This window comes from Lithobates pipiens, unplaced genomic scaffold (genome assembly GCF_037356315.1).
Source record: "Lithobates pipiens isolate NorthernLeopardFrog02 unplaced genomic scaffold, aLitPip1_a1.2 Scaffold_28, whole genome shotgun sequence".
Classification (NCBI taxonomy): domain Eukaryota; kingdom Metazoa; phylum Chordata; class Amphibia; order Anura; family Ranidae; genus Lithobates; species Lithobates pipiens.
Window position 1 is genome coordinate 14,751,668 of NW_027507789.1, and position 23,757 is coordinate 14,775,424.

The 23,757-nt window shown below is 47.1% G+C and overlaps 1 protein-coding gene and 1 long non-coding RNA gene across 10 annotated transcripts in view; one reads left to right on the forward strand and one right to left on the reverse strand.

The window, feature by feature from the left end:
* SLC38A10 (solute carrier family 38 member 10) overlaps nt 1-14,384 on the forward strand; it is an 84,040-nt gene extending 69,656 nt beyond the window's left edge. For 2 of the 9 annotated variants that reach the window (XM_077458707.1, XM_077458708.1), the window contains exons 13-18: nt 1,058-1,225; nt 2,330-2,908; nt 4,462-4,551; nt 6,535-6,558; nt 7,650-7,799; nt 10,499-14,384. In XM_077458707.1, the coding sequence (XP_077314833.1) occupies nt 1,058-1,225; nt 2,330-2,908; nt 4,462-4,551; nt 6,535-6,558; nt 7,650-7,799; nt 10,499-11,493 (2,006 nt within the window). In that variant the 3' untranslated portion in view covers nt 11,494-14,384. The remainder of the gene's footprint in view (nt 1-1,057; nt 1,226-2,329; nt 2,909-4,461; nt 4,552-6,534; nt 6,559-7,649; nt 7,800-10,498) is intronic. The other 7 variants (XM_077458709.1, XM_077458712.1, XM_077458714.1 and 4 more) reach the window with 7 other exon arrangements.
* Nucleotides 14,385-17,774: 3,390 nt separating this feature from the next.
* Nucleotides 17,775-23,723, reverse strand: LOC143935096 (uncharacterized). Its single transcript, XR_013263458.1, has 3 exons — nt 23,582-23,723; nt 21,838-21,948; nt 17,775-17,802 (listed from the first exon to the last, which is right to left on the reverse strand). It is a non-coding gene; the product is annotated as an uncharacterized LOC143935096 (long non-coding RNA).
* Between the last annotated feature and the right edge of the window lie 34 nt (nt 23,724-23,757).

Below are 23,757 nucleotides of genomic sequence, written 5' to 3' on the forward strand. Positions count from 1 at the left end.
ACCCCCATCTCTCTTCTCTCATCCCTCTCTCTTTGCACCCCCATCTCTCTTCTCTCGTCCCTCTCTCTCTTCTCTCGTCCCTCTCTCTCTCTTCTCTCGTCCCTCTCTCTCTTCTCTGGTCCCTCTCTCTCTTCTCTGGTCCCTCTCTCTCTTCTCTGGTCCCTCTCTCTCTTCTCTGGTCCCTCTCTCTCTTCTCTGGTCCCTCTCTCTCTTCTCTGGTCCCTCTCTCTCTTCTCTGGTCCCTCTCTCTTCCCTCTCTGGTCCCTCTCTCTTCTCTCTCTTCTCTTATCCCTCTCTCTTTGCACCCCCCATCTCTCTTCTCTTGTCCCTCTCTTTGCACCCCATCTCTCTTCTCTCGTCCCTCTCTCTTTGCACCCCCATCTCTCTTCTCTCGTCCCTCTCTCTTTGCACCCCCATCTCTCTTCTCTCGTCCCTCTCTCTTTGCACCCCCATCTCTCTTCTCTTGTCCCTCTCTCTTTGCACCCCCATCTGTCTTCTCTCATCCCTCTCTCTTTGCGCCCCCATCTCTCAGCCCTCTCAGTGCACCCCCATCTCTGAGATCTCTCTCTGTTCACCCCCATTTCTCATCCCTTTCCCTGTTGACACCACCCAATCTCTCATCCTCTCTCTCTGTGTATGCTCTCCCTGTCCCTGTTTCGCCCTTTGGCTTTATCTCTGTTTGATGCCCAAGAATATATTACAACCTCTGACAGACTTTCCTCATTACAGACATATTTCTGCAAGGATAACTTGTGCCCTCATCCTACAATCCATGGGGGAATAAAGACAAATGATTAACAGACATTGTCCGCTACTCTCGGTCATTGTCCTTCAGAACGCTTCTGTTAGAATGGGGTTAAACAGATCAGTTCTGCATGTTATGTTGTTAAATATATACATACACATAACAGAACAACCAGGCCGTTATGCCTTGTTCACATAGCACCCCCTGCTGCAGATGTAGAGAAATACACATAGTGGTACATAGCCGTCAGTTACAGAAAGTGTTTTTGGCATCTCCATGTTATTTATCAGATGGTCTGTTCTGTGTTCTCAGTCCAGAAACCTGTTGTGGAGGAGCCCGCTGATGACCGCGACAAACCCAAGTTACCTCCGAAGAAGGATGAAGTGGAACAGCCACAGATTAAGGGCCCCATTGAAGTCCCCCAGCCGGTGGAGGAGAAAAGGAAGCAGGAAGAGGTCCAGCTGGACCGACCTGACAAAGGTATGCCGGACCAGGGCAGGAAATGGGGATTTAGGTGGAACATATACTTATATACAAGACTAGCTACAATGAAAAAGTCTTTACACGCACATGAACTTTAATGACATCCCAGTCTTAGTCCGTAGGGTTCAATATTGAGTTGGCCCACCCTTTGCAGCCATAACAGCTTCAACTCTTCTGGGAAGGCCGTCCACAAGGTTTAGGAGGGTGTATATGGGAATATTTGATCATTCTTCCAGAAGCGCATTTGTGAGGTCGGGCACTGATCATGGACGAGAAGGACTGGCTCACAGTCTCCGCTCTAAGTCATCCCAAAGGCGTTCTATGGGGTTGGGGTCAGGACTCTGTGCCGGCCAGTCAAGTTCCTCCACCCCAAACTCGCTCAACCATGTCTGTATTGACCTTGCTTTGTGTGCTGTGTCGACACTGACCATTTGCACCAGTACTCATGAAAATGCTCCGATATATATAAAACCTTTGCAGTGCGATTTGAGCCTATACAAAATGAATGGGCTCAAATCACACTGCAAAGATTTGCGGTGCATTTCCTGTCCGAATCAAATGCGTATCCCCCCCCCCCCACCACTTCTGTGTGAACCCAGGCTTGTCATTGTGACTTCAGCCTGGGTTCATACAGAAGTGGTATGGAAAACCGCTGTGATTCGGACAGGAATCGCACCAAATTCCTGTTCAAAATGCATGCTATTCTTTGCAGTACGATTTGAGCCTATTCGTTTTGTACGGGCTCAAATCGCACTGCAAAGGTATTGGTTTTAGGTATCGGAGCATTTGCATAAGTATGAGTACTAGTGCAAATGCTCAGTATCGGCCCCGATACCGGTGCAACCCTAAATAGAAGACTCCTTTCCAAAGTATCTGCTTCTATAGTTTTGTCCAGTGCTGAATACTAGTGGAAAGGTAAGTGAGTAGAATAATTTCTGAAATCGCACCACAAAAGGTATCGGTACTCAGTATCCGGCAAGTACTTGATCGAAATTATCGGTACCCATACTGACCAGCAAAAAAACAGTATCGGTGCAACCCTACTTCTAATGCTTTTTTTTTTTTTTTTTGTTTCTAAATTCTCCTGTCTCCTTGACCCAGGCATTGCCGTCCCTGTTGGAGAGGCACACCGTCATGAGCCCCCAGTTCCACGGGACGGAATAGCGGTTGATGAAGGGATGGACCGCGAGGAGTCTGAGGAGAAGATAGCCCCAGGGGCCAAGGTGGATGCTGGTCTGAAGGATGATAAACCAGAGAGCAAAATTGAAGAGCAATTTCCACCCCAAAAGGAAGACCATGGACCCCCACCTCAGCAGCCTCCCCAGGAGGAAGGGGTAGTGAAAAAAGATCCAGAGAAGGTACCTGTAGTTAAGGAACAGGAGGTCGCACCACCGAAGAAAGATCTACAAGGAGACAAAGCTGAGAACGAAGTGGAGGAGTCCAAGAAGAATGCAGAAGCAGCACCAGGAAACAACATAGACTTGGCAGAGGCGGAAAAAGCTCTAGAGAACCAGCTCAAGAATGGCGATGGGGGGGCAGGTGAGAAAGATGGAATTGATCTGGCCCTGGCAGAGAAATTTCTAGAAAAGCAGCTCCAGAATGCCGATGTTGCAGCCGTAGAGAAAGAAAAAATTGACCTGGCATTGGCTGAGAAAGTCCTGAAAAAACAGGTTCAAGAAGGTAAAGAGAAAGTGTAAAAGAAATATGAACCATGTCACCTTATTTATTTATATATTTTTTTTCAAAATTTGCCCTTTTGTGTTTGCTGAGAATATTGTGATATGCTAAAAGTAGACCTGTTGTCTTCCCGCAAGTCCTAATATTGAGAGAGAGCTCCAATTTTATCCAAATTTCCCATAATTCATTCTAGCTGACAATTTTTTTTACACACCCTAGAGCAGCCTTTCTCAACCAGGTTCCTCCAGAGGTCACTAGGGGTTCCTTGAGCAATAGGTAGTGGCAGACCTCCCGACTGACAGTATCTGCTTCCTCTCCTTTGTTGAAACCAATTACTACCCATTCCCGGTGTTCTGTTGAAGTGCCCCCATCAAATAGTGCCCACGCATGCACAGGACGGAGCCGCACTTCAGCTGATTTGACGATCAGCTGGAGTGACAGGACTAGGGCGCAAGCGCACATCATAGGAGGCATCTCTCGATGGGAAATTACCATTTCACGGCCACAATTGAAACTTATACAAACAGCGGGGGGGAGACAGTAGTTCTCACACTGTGCCTCAATGTTGCGGAGCGGCTTTACAGTGTGATGATGGTTCGGTTTTGTCTGCATTGCAGGGCAGGTTTGTTGTGTTGAACGTCCAGTGTTACCTGTGTGAAAGGCCAGGTTGCAACACAGACAAAACCAGATCTTCAACACAGCCAGTAGCCACCCTCCAGCAGCAGCGATGCACAATCTGAGAACTACGGTCCCCCCCCCCCTGTTTGTATAGGTTTAAATTGTGGCTGTGAAATGGTATCTCCCATCGAGAGATACCTCCTATGATGTGCGCCTGCACCCTGGTTACGTCAGCCCAGCTGATCGGCAAATCAGCTGTTGTGCTGTTCCATACAGCACATGCGCACTACATCCCGGGCACTATTCGAAGAGACGCACTTCTCGACAGAACACCTGGAAACTTGCATTTCAAAAATATAACCTTTTGAAACTGCAGCAGCTATCTTGAACTCTCCTTTATTTCCTGTCTGAATGACCTCAGTTATAATCAATCTCCCCTCCTGCTGATCCATCCTGATGTTGACTATCCACAGCTATTTGCTTTCTCTGCCATCAGTCCTTTTTTTTCAGAGCAATATTTGAAAGAACACATCGCCGTCATCCCTTTAGACAGGCATGCTCAAGCCACTGTGGCCTGCAGGGAGAAACATGTACGTCTAAAGGGATGCCAGGGATGTGTTCTTTTATATAACGTCCTTGGGGTAAAAAAAAAAAAAAGATCGGAGGCAGGGTGCTGTGATGTTTACAAGATCCTGCCAGTCCCTCGCACTAAAGTTAGAACAAAAACCAACAGACGGACTGGGGTGAGGGGTATTTCTTGTGTGCATTATACCTCAGTTTTAAAATGAATGGTAACACATACATCTTACATTGCAGTACACAGTGGTAAAGGGTTACCACAATCACGTCGATGTGACCGGATCCAAAACGTTGCATTCTTTTTGAAATATGATAAAACATTGTAGTGTTATAAATCTAACCTCCCGCTGTCTTTCCAGAAGACCAGGAGGCACAAGCGCCTGGCGACGCACAACCTGAGCATCGTGAAGTCAGGAACGCTGAAGAGAAGGCAGTTGGGAGTCAAGAAGGTTAGTGCTTTTCTGTATGTCTTCCCTTCCGTGACACAGCCAGCCAGCGAGAAGGCTTATGTGGAGCATTTTCAAGCTGCTCTGCTCAGCCTCGCCGCTTTGCACTCCACTAAGTCGTGTGTTACAGATATGCTCTAGTTTATAAATATCATTTTTCTTGTGCTGTGCATCTGTAGCTTTTAAAGTGAACCTGTGTCTTGCTTACACAGTTTAAAAGAAACCGGTTCACGTTAAAGCGGGAGTCCACCGGGACTCCGCGTTTTTTATTTATTTATTTTTTTTTTTATTTTTTTTTTTTAAAAGCCAGCAGCTACAAATACTGCAGCTGCTGACTTTTAAAATAGTGACACTTACCTGTCCAGCGCGCCCGCGATGTCGGCACCCGAAGCCGATCTGTAGATCGTTTCTCGGGTGCTGCCGCCGCCATCTTGGGTATGGGAATCAGGAAATGGAGCCTTTCGGCTTCATTTCCCGGTTCCCTACTGCGCATTTGCGAATCGCGCTGCGCAATAAGGACGGTCCCCGCTGCCTTTGGGATCTGTGTGTTTCCCAGCAGGCAGCGGGGCACTTGCGGAAAGGGGCGGGCACTTGCGGAAAGGGCCGTAATCTACGCCCCTTTCCGCAGAGAGCTATCCCGGAAGTGGGTGCAGAATACCTGTACTGTACAGGTATCTGCACCCCCCTCCCCCCTGAAAGGTGCCAATTGTGGCGCCGGAGGGGGGGAGGGTTCTGATGAGCGGAAGGTCCACTTTAGGGTGGACCTCCGCTTTAAGGCTGGATCTCATAGCATCTTGTACAATATATGGCCAGAACACCTATTTATGAGCTTGTTGGTTATCACATCCTAAAACCTTGGCTTTGCCCTTTTTCCTGTGACTATAACAACCTCCACTCTTCCAGGAAGGCTTTCCTCAAGATTTTAGAGGGTATCTGTGGGAATTTGTGCCCATTCCTGAGGTTAGGTACTGATGTCGGATGAGAAGTCTTGGCTCGCATGTTGGGCCTCACATTGGGCACAAAAAAAAGTCTTGGTTCACATGTTGGACCTGACATTGGGCAGAAAAAAAAGACCTGGTTCACATGTTTGACCTCACATTGGGCACAAAAAAAGACCTGACTCACATGTTGGGCCTCACATTGGGTACCAAAAAAGACCTGACTCACCAATGGCTTTCCAGTTGATCCCAGAGGTGTTCAGTGGGGATAGGTCCCAGGGCTTTGTATAGGAAACTCTGGTTCCTCCAAACCAAACTGGTCACACCATTGGGGAGGGGGGGGGGGGGGGGGGAACAGTCCTGCTGAAACAGAAAAGGGTCTTCACCAAACTGTTACCACAAGATTGAAAGCGCACAATTGTCTACAATATCTTTGTATGATGTTGAATTATCAGTACTTTTCACTGGAAACACCTGAACCTACTAATTTGTATGGTGTCCATATGCTTGTTATAGGTAGGTTTGATGGTCAGGTGTCACCTGCTTTTGGCCTTATTGTGTCTTCCCCTTGCTCCCCAGCTGCTCCATTTGCAGCTTGGTGTGAGACAAAGCCCTGCATAAGCTCCAAGCTGACCCTAGTCAGAGCTTCCACAGGACTGATGTTTCTCTTCCTGTGACATGACTAGGCCAGCTCTGTCACATGGGAGAAAAGGGAGTGAGTCACATGCTCCCCTATACCTGGAAGTACTGGGTATAGTTCTTTGCTCCCAAAGGTAAACCGAGAACTGGGAGAGCAAGCAAAAGTGTGTGTAAGCTGCTGCAACTTGCTGGGGAGGTGGGCAGTCAGCAGACTTTGTCACCAGATCTTCTGATATGCATTTCATAGTGTCAGACATCTTGGCTTCTGTTCAGGAATAGGATCCCAATTTCTATTTGTCCTGCAAACAGAACCAGGAGTGATGGCGGTCTATTCTGTGCTTTGTTGTAACCTGCTTATCTCTCTCTCCTCTCGTCTCATCTGTCCATGTTGTCATCGGGATGCTCACAGCTGAGCTCAGGAGGCTAGAGCAACGTAAGCATGGCGTGTAACACGATGCATGTGTAGCTGTAGACATGGGTGCTATCATTTACTAATACTGTTCAGAGATGTGGCATGCAGTACTCCATAGCAACCAATAAGATAGAAGCTTTCATTAGTATAGAGCAATTAGAATGATGAAAACTGCTCTGATTGGTTGCTTTGCATTTTTTCTTGTTGCACATTGCATTATGCCTATCCATTTACTAGAGACCAATGACATCTTCATATTCATGACAACACAGCCTATCCGTTTACTAGAGACCAGTGACATCACTTAGACCCTTAATTTTCATGAGAACGCAGCCTTTCCAATCAATCGAGACCAGAGACCTCCCCAGGACTCTTCATATTCATGAGAACGCAGCCTATCCAATCATTGGAGACCAGTGACATCTCTGAGACCCCTCATATTCATGAGAACGGAGCCTATACATCACTAGAGACCAGTGACATCACTGAGACCCTTCATATTCATGAAAACGCAGCCTATCCAATCATTAAAGACCAGTGACATCACGAGATCCCTTATATTCATGAGAACGGAGCCTATTCATCACCAGAGACCATTGACATCAGAGACCCCTCATATTCATGAGAACGGAGCCTATACATCACTAGAGACCAGTGCCATCACTTAGACTCTTCATATTCATGAGAAAACAGCCTATCCATTCACTAGAGACCAGCGACATCACACTGAGACCCTTCCTATTCATGAGAACTCAGCCTATCCAATCATTAGAGACCAGTGACATCACGAGACCCCTTATATTCATGAGAACGCAGCCTATCCATCACTAGAGACCGGTGACATCACCAAGACACTTCATATTCATGAGAACGCAGCCTATCCATTCACTAGAGATCGATGACATCACCAAGACACTTCATATTCATGAGACACTTGCCCTTCATCCGACACTTCTCGTCCTAACATCGTTTTCTAACACTTTCAGCTTTTCATCATTCGTAACTGTATAAAATTACTGGCCCATAAATATAAAAGAAATACAATGAATGTTATTAAACTCTAATGGGATGAGTTTGAATTCTTAGCGTTTGTGTTCTTTGTGAATTCACAGATGCCGGGAAGGCGGAGATGCTGGATCACGCCATCTTGTTACAAGTCATTAAAGAACAACAGGTGCAGCAGAAACGTCTTCTGGATCAGCAGGAGAAGCTATTGGCCGTCATCAAGGAGCAGCACATGGAGATCCACCAGGAGCAGCAAGGTGAGGCCATTGGGAGCCGTTAGAGGAGGGAGATGCACCCAGAGATTCTAGGCTATCGCACATTTGTTCGTTTTTGCTGGAACCTGATGGACATTTGAAGCGGAACTGCCACCCAAAAGTGGAACTTCCGCTTTAACTCCTCCTCCCTGACTCCTGTTTGTGAAATTGAGCTTTTGGGAAGGAGGAGGGGGTCACGCAAGTACCCAATTTTGACAAGTACCTGCTCCCACTTCCGTTCTGGTCACCTTAGGTCAGTGATGGCAAACCTTGGCACCCCAGATGTTTTGGAACTACATTTCCCATGATGCTCATGCACTCTGCAGTGTAGTAGAGCATCATGGGAAATGTAGTTCCAAAACATCTGGGGTGCCGAGGTTCACCATCACTGCCTTAGGGGATCGGAAGTTCTCCTCCCTAGCGTTTTGCCTGTAGAAGCAGCTCAATGTTGTCCAATGTGTTCATGCACATTAGGACATTTATAGGTGTATTTTACCCACTTCAATATCGTGCACTTTTACCCCCTACCTGCCCAGGCCAGCTTTCAGCGCTGTCACACTTTGAGTGACAATTGCGCAGTCATGTAACACTGTACTCATACGACATTTTTGTATCTTTTATTTTTTTTTATTTTTTTATTTTTTTTGGACAGATAGAGCTTTCTGTTGGTGGCATTTAATCACCACTGGGGGGACCTGAGAAGAGGAGGATCGGGCTGCCCATAAACCATTACAGAGCAGGTAAAGATACCGTGATTGTTATTTTAACAAAAAAAAATAGACTTTACAGTCATTACCAATAACGTCCTGTCAGAACAATGAAACCCTCGTCCAGGTGTCATTTTGACATAGACAATATTAATTGTTCTGATTGGACGTCATAGATGTTAGTGATTTGTAAAGTCTAGTTTGTTTTTAGTTAAAATAACAAACATGTCATACTTACCTGCTCTGTCCGATCACAGTGTAAATAGCAAGTGCCGGTGTTCTGCCGAAAACTCCAACTTGCCAAAATCTCCAACCAAGTCATTTCCGGTGACTCTCCGGCAGCAAAATTTGGAGATTTTGACATGTTGCCTGTTTTCACAGAACACCCACAGCGTATACAATACGGTACACAACGAGTTGGCTATTTTGACAGAACACCGTGTAAGGAGGGGAAAAAAAGTTGTCGCCGCGTTGAGGGAGGCCATGTTGGTTAGTATGTCCTCTCATTTCATGGTGTACCGTAGTGTATACGCTGCCGGTGTTCTGTGAAACAGGTTACTTGTCGAAATCTCCAATTATTGCTGCTGGAGAGTCACCGGTAGTGATGTGGTTGGAGATCCTGGCAAGTCTTCGGCAGAACACCGGTTATCGGCATTCCTCTATTCACGCTGACAGCTCCCCTGACGTGTGGGGGGGGGGGGGTTGGGTTCTGCGTTGATGATCCTTGCATCAGTGCAGTCCGATCAGCAGTGCCCATTAGTGATGCCCATCAGTGCACATAAAGGCTGCCCATCAGCGCCGCCCATCAATGCTGGATATTAGTGCCTCTTCATCAGTGCAGCCCCATCAGCGGACATCAGTGAAGGAGATAAATTACTTATTTACAAAATTTTGTAACAAATTAAGAAAAACTTTTTATTTTTTTTCATTTGTTTAGCAAAAAAAAAAAAACTCAGTGGTATAATTAATGATTAATTACCACCAAAGGGAAGCTCGATTTGTGTGAAAAAAAAATGTCATATGGTACAGTGTTACATGACTGCGCAATTGTCATTCAAAGTGTGACAGCGCTGAAAGCTGGAAATTGGCCTGGGCAGGAAGGGGGTTACAGCGTCTGGTATTGAAAGGCTTAAAGGAGTTGTAAAGGCAGAAGGTTTTTTTATCTTAATGCAATTCTGTGTGTAGCAGCCACCCCCCCCCCCCCCCCCGCCCCCAGCACACCTCCAATTACCTACCTGATCCCCTTCTCTCTCCAGTGATGTCCACGATCCCCTCAGCCATCCAGGACACTCCTCCTCCTGATTGGCTGAGACAGAACAGTGGCACCATTGGCTCTCACAGCTGTCAATCGAAGTCAGTCAGCCAGCCAAGCGGGGGAGGGAGCAGGCGGGGCCAGGTCAGGGCTCCGTATCTGAATGTATACACAAAGCTCTAACTCTGCTTAGGTGCCCCCTTGTAGCAAGCTGCTGGCTGTGCGGACACTCAAAGGAGGGAGGGGCCAGGAGCAGCAAAGAGGGACCCTAGAAGAGGAGGATCCGGGCTTCTCTGTGCAAAACCAGCAGCACAGAGGAGGTAAGTATAACATGTTTGTTATTTAACCACTTCAGCCCCAGGGGATTTTACCCCCTTCCTTACCAGAGCACTTTTTGCGATTTGGCACTGCGTCGCTTTAACTGACAATTGCGCAGTCATGCGGCGTTGCATCCAGCGCCCCCTAGACGACCGGGAAATAAAAGGACGTCATATGATGCCCACCCAGGATGGGAGATCCCATCTGTGGGCGTCTTATGACCATACGCCGGGGTTGAAGTGGTTAAAAAAAAACAAGCCTTTACAATCACTTTAATAATTAGCAGAGGTTTCTTCAGAACCTAATGTTGTTTGAAGGGTTCCCCCTTGCTACAGAGGTTCAGAAAGGCGGGTTTAGTGTTTTGTTTTATCAGAATGTACCAATCGCAATGTCACCCACACGGCTCCCTTATAATATGTTTTTAGGTGACAAGCCGGAGGGCCTCGCCCCAGAACATCCGCGGAGTAAAGAAGAGATGAAAGCTGGGAGAGCAGAAGATAAAGATCCTGTCAATGATAAGGAGGCGGCGCCAAACCAACAAAGGGAAGAGCAGAGAAAAGACATGGAGAGAGCCGCCTTACCCGCACCTGAGATGAAAGCAGCCCAGGAAAATGTTGTCCTGCAGAACAATAATGATCTGAATGTCTTAAAAAAGGCTCCAGAGCCTGAGGCGGTGAAGAAGACAGAAGACCATCTCCCTGTTCAGAGGGTTGGTGTTCCACAGCAAAAAGCAGAAGCCAAACCTCCAGCTGAGCAGGTGATCCATATACAGAAGCCAGCGCAGGAAGAGGAGGGGGCAAGGAAGCAGCAAAACCAGGACAAGAGCATTCTCAAAAACCAAGATGGTGACCTTAATGCAAAAGTGAACGAGGCCTTGGCTGGACCACCGGAGCAGAAGCTTGTTGTAGAACAGCGTGGCCCGGGTGATAAGGTGGCAAAAATAACAGCTGGAGGCTTGGAGCAGCCGAAGGCCCAACCTCAAGAGGGAGCTAAAGAGGTCAAAGTTCAAAGAGTGGACCAAGATCTGCAAAGACCAAATCCGAACCTTAAGGAGCTGAATAATAATCCAGTTGAAGAAGAAGCAGTGGAGGTACCAAGGAAAGAGCCTGCAGTACCGGCAGAAGCTGGGGACAACAAGATGGAAGACGGCAAAGACGGGGCAGTGCCAGACAACGAACAAGGCAAACCGAACCGAGACCTGAAGCTGCAGAACGATTTGGATCTCCGGAGAAGAAAGAGAGACCTTGCCAATGAAGCGATGGATAGCGACGGGTCTCATATCATCGGCTTCAACCACGCCCCCGACCCCAGAGTCAACGACCTCCACGCCGCACTTGAGGCTCATCTCAACGCCGAAGCCGGAATGCAGGTGGTCTACAGCCGACAAATCAAACAGCTGACCGAGAAGAAGAAGAGATGACAGCCGATTGGACGGGGGGGGGTTGTCGATGGAACTGTGGAGACCAAAGTGGGTAACGGCTTGAAGAAGCCACAAAGCTGCACTACCTGAGCAGCCATAAGAACCAAACAAAGCCAAATCCTGCCAGTACTTGTATTCCGCCCTCACTTCCGTCACACTCCTGGTTTAGTCACATGACCAAAATAACGGAACTGCGTGTTGCCTCAGTTTTTTTTTTTTTTCTGTTTTAAATGGGACCTTTTATTATAGGAATATGGACACTGTCACAGGTAATGTGCCTTTTAAAGAGACTCTGTCACTTGTGGCAGGCTTTCCTGGAAGAGCATCCCCCCAAATCCACGTCCTTGCTGCTCCATTACAACCCTCAGTGCTTCTGGGTATGGGGGTGCATGTGACCCCCCTCCCACAATGCAGTGAGCAGCCAATCACCAGGCCCAAACTGTATCACATGAGGGGGGGGGGCCAAAAAAAGAGATTACCTTTGTAAAATGTCCGACACCAGCCAACATGAAGGTTACATAGGGTTTGGACTCCCTGCCTCGAGAGGGGAATATTTTGGGTGGGGGAGGCAGAAAATAAGAGCAAGTTCATTTACACTATTGCCTGTGGTTGGGGGTGTGTGCACATCGGATGAGCTGCAATCATCCATGTACCCCAAAAACCTCTGCATGCAGCAGTGTAAATTCACTTCACTTGAGTTGCAGGGGAAGGCGCCCTCCTAGAATGACTAATTGCCCCATCTAAGCTACGGCGTTGTATGGCCCGGGGTTTCCAGTGCAAAACTCTAAAGTCTAAACCAATCTTACAGTAAAACTAAAGTTTAGACATAGTAATGGAGGGTTGAACCCCCCCCTGTCAAGGTGTTTTTAAAAAAAAAATGTTTGCAATGTGTCACCATTGGGGAGATGTCCCTCCACTTCCCGTCCCATAGCCAAACAGAAAGTGAAGGAAAATCCCTCCCAAAGTGAGGGAATCCCAGAACTAATGTCCCCATTGGAGGATTCCCCCTCTATCCCTGTCCTGGTGACAACCCAAAATTTTTTATATATATTTTTTTTTTTCACTTTTGTTAACAGAGGGTTGACTCTCCCTAACGGGGACACAGACGGCAATAAAATCCTGACAGGGGCTCTGATACCACTCCAGCCCATCCAACACAAAAAAAAAGCTTTGCATTCAGTTATACTTTAAAGCGGAGGTCCACCCTAAAGTGGACCTTCCGCTCATCAGAACCCTCCCCCCCCCCTCCGGCGCCACAATTGGCACCTTTCAGGGGGGAGGGGGGTGCAGATACCTGTACAGTACAGGTATCTGCACCCACTTCCGGGATAGCGCTCTGCGGAAAGGGGCGTAGATTACGCCCCTTTCCGCAAGTGCCCGCCCCTTTTCCGCAAGTGCCCGCCCCTTTTCCGCAAGTGCCCCGCTGCCTGCTGGGAAACACACAGATCCCAGAGGCAGCGGGGACCGTCCTTATTGCGCAGCGCAACTCGCGCATGCGCAGTAGGGAACCGGGAAATGAAGCCGAAAGGCTCCATTTCCTGATTCCCATACCCAAGATGGCGGCGGTAGGACCTGAGAGACGATCTAGAGATCGGCTTCGGGTGCCGACATCGCGGGCGCGCTGGACAGGTAAGTGTCACTATTTTAAAAGTCAGCAGCTGCAGTATTTGTAGCTGCTGGCTTTAAAAAAAAAAAAAAACGCCGACTCCTGCTTTAAGGCTCCATGCACACTGGACATTAAAATAACGTTATAAAAACGCCAGTAGCTTTGCAGTGAGTCTTTCAGCGTTTTTTACCGTTTTTGCAATAGCGGGTTTTTTTATTAATTTTTTTTCCAGTGGATCCAAAACGTTTAACGCTGGTGAGCTACATTTTTGAGCGTTTATCAGCGTTTGGTGTTTTTTTTGTGGTCAGAATAACGACACCTGAACGCGATTTTTGTGGCGTTCAGAAAACAGCCCGTAAACTCCACTGCTGATAAACATCGAAAAACATCCGTGTGTGCATAGACAGGATAACACAGAGGGGCGTTTATGGCCTTTAAAAAAAAAAAAAAAAAAGCCAAAACTCCCAAAAACTGCCATTTATGAGCTTCAGTGTGCATGGAGCCTCAAAGCGCAGGCTCCATGAACCTCCGTCCTCACTTCACCACTTGGCCCCTGTTCACACCGGTGCGGCTTCAAAAATCACGCGATTTTCGAAAGACGCCCATCAGTGTGATTTGCACCCCTTGTAGGAATGAGGCCTTCAAAACAAGGAAAAGTGGTATTCTCTCCCATCTTCCTGTCCTGACAAAGTCCCCTTAAAAGAAACACGGCTCACCCTTCGATATGCTGCAAAATATCACACTGTGTGTCCGCACACACATGTCTCAGGTACTTGGGGAAAATAAATGGTTCAACTTTTTACAAAAAAAAACTGAAAATAAAACTGGTGGCTGAGAGGATTAGCGGACGGTCGGTGACCACTATGGACAGAATTCACCACTCGCGTTCTCAGAAATTTGCACTTCCTGTGCACACAGAGAGGGAAGGCCACAGGCAAGAACTGAAACTCTTTTACTGCACCGAACCGCAATCCGCTCTGTTTTATGAGACCAAACGTTTATGTTTATTAGGATTTCTCTTTTCTTTATTATCTCATTGCTCTTGGACCTTTGCAGCGACGGAGTTCTTCCTCCCAGACTCTGTGCCTTTTAAATGTCGGCTCTCCTGACCCCCTTCTTCACCACCCACATCACCGGTTCCACAACTGAGCCGTAATTGCTGAAACTGTCCAGTAGAGGGCGAGCATTGTGCACACAGGAACTTTTTCCCTGGGTTTGGTGACATTAACTGACATCAATGCTACACAAGCCAATCTGTTATTAAAGAATTACCTTTTCACCTTCACTTTGCACCCCAGTGATGATTTTCAAACCTAAAAGAAATGTCATGTGTTGGCAACAGTAATCCGTTTATAGAGGGCCTTCTCTTTTGTAATTCCTTTTTTTTTATTTAGCAAAAGTCATATGAAATACAAAAGCTGGGTGGCACAGTGGTGTAGTGGGTAGCACTCTCAGTAAAAAAGGGTCGCTGGTTCGAATCCCAACCACAACACTACCTGCCTGGAGTTTGCATGTTCTCCCTGTATCTGCGTGGGTTTTCTTCCGGGTACTCCGGTTTCCTCCCACAATCCAAAGACATGCAGGTAGCTTAATTTGCTTCTGTCCAAATTGGCCCTAGTGTATGAATGTGAGTTTGGGACCTTGGATTGTGGGCTCCTTGAGGATAGGGGCCAATTTGAGTGTGCGATGTATGTGTGAAGTGCTTCATAAATTGATGGCAATATATAGGTACCTTAAAATAAATGGGGACGACACTCACTCAGGTGGAACTGGATGGACTGGTGTCTTTATCTAACCTTACTATGTAAAAGCTGACCAGATACATATAAGTCGGTGTCCGTACAAAATTGACAATAAGACCCCTTTTACACTGGGGCGCTCTAGCGTTAAAAAAAAAAAAAAGTGCCTGTGAAGCGCTTGAAAGAAGCCTCATCTGCAATCCCAATGTGAAAGCCCGAGTGCTTTAAAAGCCCTTTCACACTGCCAGTGCCTGAAAAACACTCGTAAAGTGCCCCTTAAACTAGCAGCGCTTTTCGAGTGCTATTGGGGTGCTTTTAAGCCCAGCTAGTGGCCAAATAAAGAGTTAAAAGCGCCCACAAAACGCTGCTGCCAAAAGCGCTTTTCAGGCGTTTTGCAGGCACTTCCCATTTGATTTCAATGGGAAGGGGTGCTTTAGGAGCGTTGTATTCACCGCTCCAAAAGTGCTGCAAAGAAGCTGCTTGCAGGACTTTTTTTGACGCCCTGCTAGCGCAACGCCTCAGTGTGAAAGCACTCGGGCTTTTGCATTGGGATTGCAGTTGCGGCTTCTTTCAAGCGCTTTACAGGCGCTTTTTTTAACGCTAAAGCGCCTGAAAAACGCCCCAGTGTGAAAGGGGTCTAACTGCCAGAGCAGTAATCAAAGACACCTTTATTCTCTTGTTTCCTGTCGGGAGCTCACTGCTTTAGCTAGAAGTCTGCTCAGAACTGGAAGTGAAATGACAGCCAGCCTGTCGCACAGTATTCCGCATCGCCTGCATGCTTACTCTGCTGTGAGTTTCATTGATGAGAAAAGGGGTGCTGGGGGACCCGCAAATCTTATTACAAGACTGTGGTTGTAAAGAAGGTAGAACCTCCCGCTGAGCAGCTCTTTGGTAGTGTGGAATTGTCCTTAAAGCCGAGTCCCACCCAAAAGTGGAACTTCCGCTTTAACCACTTCCCACCCGCCCACTGCATATGCACAGCCGGCTGGGTGCCCTCTGCTTCTGAGTGGACATTTAGGAACGTCCCTCAGAAGGAGCGGGATCGTGCACGCATCGGGTCCCAGGAGATTGCGGGGACCAGTTAGGACGGACAGCGGGACTCGCGTAGGGAACCGGGAAGTGAAGCTGTAATGCTTCCCTTCCTGATTCCCTCACCGAGGATGGCGGCGGCAGCTGCCGAGAGATTGATCGGCTTCGGCTGCCGACATCGCTGGACCCTGGACAAGTAAGGGTCCATTTTGTTAAAAGTCAGCAGCTTCAGGATTTGTAGCTGCTGGCTTTTAATTTTTTATTTTTTTTTTACTCCTCCTTTAAAGCTGTTCTTCAGCTAAGTTGCTTGGAAGCACCCAGTGCCTCAGCATGTATAGCTGTAGGGTTCAGAGACCTCAGCTACCACATATAGGACAGCTATAGCATAGGGGAAGCCCAGCCAAACTAGCTCAGGCTGGACTTCTCCTTTTAACTATTCCAGCCCTGGAAGATTTGGCTGCTCAATGACCAGGCCATTTTTTGTGATGCGGCACTGCGATGCTTTAACTGACAATTGTGCGGTCGTGCAATGTTGCACCCAAACAAAATTGATATCATCACCCCCAATAGAGCTTTTTTTGGTGGTATTTGATTACCTCTGCAAAGACGGTTTTGAAAAAATAATTAATTTATGCTATAAAACATACCCAATAAAAATGTATTCATTACGTTAGGCCAATATGTATTCTGCTACATATTTTTGGTTTAAAAAAAAAAAAAAAAACGTATATTGATTGGTTTGTACAAAAGTTATCACTTCTACTAACCAGGGGATAGATTTCTTGAATTGTTTTTTTAGCTGGATTGCAACATTGCAGTGAACACATCTGAAACGAAGTGACGCTTTTTGGGGACCAGTGTTAAACAATATGCACTGTCACTGTACTAATGACACTGGCAGGGAAGGGGTTAACATCAGGGGCAGTTAAATGTGCTCACTGGGGGTGCTTTAAGGGGAAGACAGAAATTGTGTTCCTGCTCAGCTAGATCTCCACCTTCCCCTCTCACAAAACTGTGGTCTGCCTCTCCTGAAAACGACTGGTATGCCCCGGCGGACAATGTGTCCACGGGGCCAGCTGATTGGCTCCTGCTGTGTCCAATCACAGCAGGAGTGGGCCGTCGGCGACTCACACGTCCCAGTGCGTGAAATCTCATACCTGTATAGGTGGGGGCCATCCTGCTGCAATATAGCCCCATGGGGCAGTCCATAACAGGTTAAAGGAGATCTCCGGCCACAGCATACACTCTCATGCTATAACATCAGCATTGTAATAAAGGCCACAAACGATACTCGTCATTGACAATCCAATAGAAGATTACTGGAAAAATACCCTTTCATGCTGTGAGTGCTACCTCTTTCCACAACTTCCTGGATTCCCAGCATGCTTTGCAGCTTCTCCATGTCTAAAGACTACATATCCCATGGTACCTTGCTGACTCTGCCTCCTGAAACACCTTCCCTCAGAAGGTGGGCTCTGTGAAATGTATGACACGGCGGTGACTCTTCACAGGGCGCGGTGACTCCATATCCCAGAATTCCAGGGAAGGAAGTGTGTGGGATCTTCACAAACTTCCAGCTGGTTCAGAGTGATAGGAGGAGGCTGGAAAGGATCAGAATACATTGTATCCAATGAAATAAGATTCTAAATCCTCACCAGAGATGCACTTTAACTATATACATTTTTATTTTAGGAAGAATAACTTTTGTTTCTTTCAGTGATAATAATCTGAGCAGACCGCAGTATACAGCAGGGTGGTCTTTGTACAGAGAACGGGGAGCAATACGTTGAATATATGATGGTGACCAGATTATCACACAGCAATGGGATTTATCTGTACAGCCAATCGGGATTCAGGAAATGTAGTGAATACAGTGCCGGGGGGGTGAGAGAAGACGGATGGAAGAAGATTTGGTCATCTTGTTTTCCTCTTTGCCTGTAATAATGGAAGAGATAGAGATCTGTGAGCTCCAGCCTGTATACACCTATATACATAAAAAATAATATATACATACGCATATATTAAAATGGCAGCAGCATAAGGGTTAAAAATGAATATGCCCCCCCCCCCCCCACAGTCATGTGACCTCAGCTCCAGCTCAATCCTCCTTCCTCTGTGGCTGGTGGTGATGAACTCTCCCCGGCCGACAACGCCGTGCACAGCGGAGGGATGATGTCACTGATCTGTAAGACTCGGCAGCGTTGTCGGCCATCCACAGGACAAGCAGACTAGGTGGAGTTTTACAGTCACATGACCACAGAGAAATAATTTAAAGGGCTCTTTCAGTGAAGAAAAAAAAAAAAACAGGCAGCCGACGTTCATCACCATCCCCCAGTCACCTACCAGACTTATTACATTATACCTTGACACACTGACACACACACACACACACACACAGTATTTTTTTTTATTTACTGCAAAGTCTAACAGGCTGCTCCACCTGTCAAACACACCCATTGACCCCATCGACCGGGGGGGGGGGGGTCAAGCACACCCATTAAGATCGACGGGGGGGGGGGGGGGGGTCAAGCACACCCATTGAGATCGACGGGGGGGGGGGGGGTCAAGCACACCCACTGAGATCGACGGGGGGGGGTCAAGCACACCCACTGAGATCGGGGAGGGGTCAAGCACACCCATTGAGATCGGGGGGGGGGGGGTCAAGCACACCCATTGAGATCGGGGGGGGGGGGTCAAGCACACCCATTGAGATCGACGGGGGGGGGTCGGTCAAGCACACCCATTGAGATCGACGGGGGGGTCAAGCACACCCATTGAGATCGACGGGGGGGGGGGGTCAAGCACACCCATTGAGATCGACGGGGGGGGGGTCAAGCACACCCATTGAGATCGACGGGGGGGTCAAGCACACCCATTGAGATCGACGGGGGGGCGGGGGGGTCAAGCACACCCATTGAGATCGACGGGGGGGTCAAGCACACCCATTGATCGATTGGCTCACAGTTGCTCTATGACCCCCCCCCCCCCAATCACGTGCCTCACAGTTGCGGCACACTCCTGCAACGTAAAACGGCAAAGCATTGGCGCCCCCGGCAGTTTGGCTCAGCGTACAATCAATCAGAACAACGTGACTATAATAATATAAAAACAGAGGAGCTCTGTAGTTGCATATTGCAGCTCTATGCGGGCGTATTCCACAGAACCTTCAACCTGGCCACATACACATCATTTTTCTGACTCCACTTTTGTAAGGAAAAAAAAATAATAATAATCTAGCGTATACAATTACTACACAAGTCATATTGTAATTGAATGTTATTAGAAATGACCTTTCCATTTCAATCTGCAGCTGCTGTTTTCTGTAAAATGCAATATGGCCACCTGGGGGTGCTCTGTACACAGATAGTATATGGATTGACCCCCCCCCCCCCCCCCCCCCCCCCCAGAAATGTCATTTCCTGCTTGTGCGATTGGCTCACTGATTTTCCCAGAAGTCTGCACCAAGATACAAGTCAGATTTTAGGCATCCCCTGCAATAGGAATTTCAGTTTTGGCGAGATACTCCGGCAAGGGTTAAATACTTCTAAAGGGCTGCAGACTCTGCAGCTTTCCTCATCAGAACACAGAGTGTATCAGGTGATTTATAATGAACCAGACCCTCCCATTCAGAACAAACAGCTATTTCTTCAGAATAACAAAAAAGGAAGAAATCTGCTACAAAGTTTGTTACAATCCCTGTGATGTACAGAGATCACCTGGAGGGGGAGGGGGTTCTTTTCTCCTCCGCAAAAGACTTTAAAGCCTAGCTCCAGGTTTACGGTCACTTTTTATATTAGCTGGTTTACACCAAGCTGACCAAACGAACGAGTTCCATTACTAATCTCTGCTCCCGTTGTCAGAGTATTTGACCCCCTGCTGAATTTGTACGTTTGCCCACTGACAAAGAAAAGATCAGTCTATAAATTTTAATGGTCGGTTTATTTTAACAGTGAGAGACAGAAGAACAACAAAAATATCCAGAAAAACGGATTTCAAAAAAACGTATAAATTGATTTGCATTTTAACGAGTGAAATAAGTATTTGACCCCTTCTTAAAACATGACTTCGTACTTGGTTGCCGATCACAGGAGGTCAGACGTTCCTTGTAGTTGGCCCCCCAGGTCTGGGCACATCTCAGGAGGGATTTTGTCCCCACTCCAGACCGACAGTTATTTTGTGTTTCTTCCATTTGCAAATAAATCGCACCAAGTGTGGTCACCCTTCTCACCAAGCTGCTTGGCGATGGTCTTGTAGCCCATTCCAGCCTTATGCAGGTCTACAATCTTCTCCCTGACATCTTCGGACAGCTCTTTGGTCTTGGTCGTGGTGGAGAGAGATTGGAATCTGATTGCTTCTGTGGACAGGTGTCTTTTATACAGGTAACAAGCTGAGATTTATGAGCACTCCCTTTGAGAGTGCTCCTAATCTCAGCTCATTACCGGCATAGAAGACACCTGGGAGACAGAAATCTTGCTGATTGATAGGGGATCAAATACTTATTTCACTCATTAAGGCCGGGTTCACACTGCGCTGCGATGCGGGAACGCCGCGAATCCGCGGCGTTTTCCCGCATCGCATTACTCCTGCCGGCAGTTCACACTGCCCTATGCGGACGGCTGGGAGTGTCAATGATATGTTAATGACACCCCCAGATCCGTCCGCATATCGCAGTGCGATCTGCCGACTCGCACAGGAATCGGATCGCATCGTGTGAACACCCATGCGATCCGATTCTGTTGCGGACCAAAAAAAGGGTCCCGTGCGAGTTTGCTGCGGGAGCGATGCGAATTCAGCCATACTATCTGTATGGCTGAACTCGCATCGCTACGGAGATCGGATGTGATTTGCAGTGCGAATCACATCCAGATCTCCCCCCGCAGCGGTGTGAACCCACCCTAAAGTGGACCTTCCGCTCATTGGATTCCTCCCCCCCCCCTCCGGCGCCACAATTGGCACCTTTCAGGGGGGAGGGGGTGCAGGTACCTGTACAGTACAGGTATCTGCACCCACTTCCGGGATAGCTCTCTGCGGAAAGGGGAGTAGATTACGCCCCTTTCCGCAAGTGCCCCGCTGCCTGCTGGGAAACACACAGATCCCAGAGGCAGCGAGGACCGTCCTTATTGAGCAGCGCAGCTCGCGCATGCGCAGTAGGGAACCGGGAAATTAAGCCGAAAGGCTCCACTTCCTGATTCCCATACCCAAGATGGCGGCGGCAGCACCCGCGAGACGATCGAGAGATCGGCTTCGGGTGCCGACATCGCGGGCGCGCTGGACAGGTAAGTGTCACTATTTTAAAAGTCAGCAGCTGCAGTATTTGTAGCTGCTGGCTTTTAAAAAAATAAAAATAAAAAAAACGCGGAGTCCCGGCGAACTCCCGCTTTAAAATGCAAATCAATTTATAACTTTTTTGAAATGCGTTTTTCTGGATGTTTTTGTTGTCATTTTGTCTCTCATTGTTATAATCAACCGACCGTTAAAAATATAGACTGATCGTTTCTTTGTTAGTGGGCAAAAGTACAAAATCAGCAGGGGGTCAAATACTTTTTTCCTTCACTGTACAGTGTCTATAGCCTCAGCCACATGCAGTATACAGCGCTGTGCGGGATGGACACTTCCCTTCCACTTCCCCAAACAAAATCACTGTTCATCCATTCACAGGAAACTTTGTATTATTAAGAATGAAGAATGATTAGCTGAGGTGGAGATAATGACATCATCCACCCACCTCGCCTCAGCCAATCAGAGGAAGTCTTGTAATCATCCATAAAAATACAAAGCTTTCTGTGAATGGATGAGCAGCACTCATGAAGTCTCCCACTGCTGGAACACAGCGCTGTATACTGGATGTGGCGGATGCTGTATACGCTGTATACTGCCGGAGTAGCAATTAGTAAAGGAAATAGTTTGTTTGGGCCTCCATCCCCCGTTCTGTACCCGCCCAGCCCCGCCAGACTCCGGCATCGAACTCACAGCTTTGGTGAGGCATCGCTTTAACTCTTCAAACTCCTTTCCACATGCTCCTCTCTGTAGCTCCACCTTCCCGGTGACTTCGCTGGCCACACACTTCCCATAAGCTGCTGCCTGGAGGAAAAAAAAAAATAAGATACGTGAAAGAATTTCCTGACTGTAACATGTGACTGGAGGAGACTGAGGAAATGCTCCCTCCTCCTTCTACAAAGTTACAATGTACAGTCTGATCACTGGGGAAGGGGAGACTGAGGAAATGCTTCCTGCTCCTTCTACAAAGTTACAATGTACAGTCTGATCACTGGGGGAGGGGAGACTGAGGAAATGCTTCCTTCTACAAAGTTACAATGTACAGTCTGATCACTGGGGGAGAGGAGACTGAGGAAATGCTCCTGCTACAAAGTTACAATGTACAGTCTGATCATTGGGGAGAGGAGACTGAGGAAATGCTTCCTCCTCCTCCTTCTACAAAGTTACAATGTACAGTCTGATCACTGGGGGAGGGGAGACTGAGGAAATGCTTCCTTCTACAAAGTTACAATGTACAGTCTGATCACTGGGGAGAGGAGACTGAGGAAATGCTTCCTCCTCCTTCTAGCAGGGGGGGGGGGGGGGGGGGGGGCTGGCTCTGTGTGATATCATGTATTTGGGGATATGTCCGGGATTTATTTGTACAAATTGCAATTTTACTTGCAGATCCCGTGTAAGGAGGAGCTCTGGAGAAAATAATAAATCTGCAGCTGGATAATACAAAACGCATCACAGATACAACAAATGTGAGGAAATTCCAGATACAAAAACCACAGAGGAAAAGTGGGAGTGCTTTAAAAAGTGATTCAATTATGGGCATCAGCCTCCGTATTCCAACGGGCAACAAATATAAAATAAAGCCAAAAGCTGGGTGGCTGAATATGAGCATAAAAAGGCGCATTAAAGAGAAAAAAAATAAAACGTCCTTTAAAAAAAATATAAGGTAGAGGGGTCATTGTTGACATTCCAATGCTACAAGTAAGTCAATAAGAAATGTAGGAGTGCATTCAGGGCAGCAAAAAAATGCTGTAAGAGAAACACACAGATCTTGTCTTCCTGCTTCCTGTGCAATTTGTTTCATTCAAAATTAGTTTTGACTAAAATTCGACAAATTCGTTAATTCGGAAATATTCGAATTAACGAAAACCCGTTTAAAAAAAATAAATAAATAAATAAATAAATAAAAAATCCGTAAATTTGAAAATCCAAAAATAAGAATGAAAACTTGAAAATTCCAAAGAAAGAAAATCCGAACTAATAACAAAGTAATAATAATAATTATTACTAATTAAATTCTAAGTATTGGAATTTCCTTCAAATTTGGCTGTTAGTGAACGTAAACGAATACGAATTTATCTAAAATTACAATTTATCCGAAATAACAAATGCCGCATCTAAAACGACTGCAACGTAACTAAGTAATATTAATAAAACCTTTTTAATTTAGTTAATTAAACGTAATTTGTTCCGTTCCATTTGTTTACATACGGAATTCGTTATTTTGGATAATGCGTAACTTCACGTGTGTGTATACACACACACACACAGTATCTCGCAAAAGTAAGTACACCCCTCACATTTCTGTAAACTTGTCTACAATGTAAAGTAGTGAGTGTACAGCTTGTATAACGGTGTAAATTTACCGCCCCCTCAAAATAACTCAACACACAGCCATTAATGTCTAAACCGCTGGCAACAAAAGTGAGTACACCCTCACCTGACCCCCGCACTCCGCCATGAGCCCGGACAGACCCCCGACCCTCCCCGGAGTCACCACCTTCCCGGACATCACTCTTCTACGGACGCCGCCATGTTGCCAACCAGTGGGGGGGGGGGGGGGGGAAGCTGCCAACCACTTCCTGATTGCCCCTCCATGGCTACGCCCACCAAGGG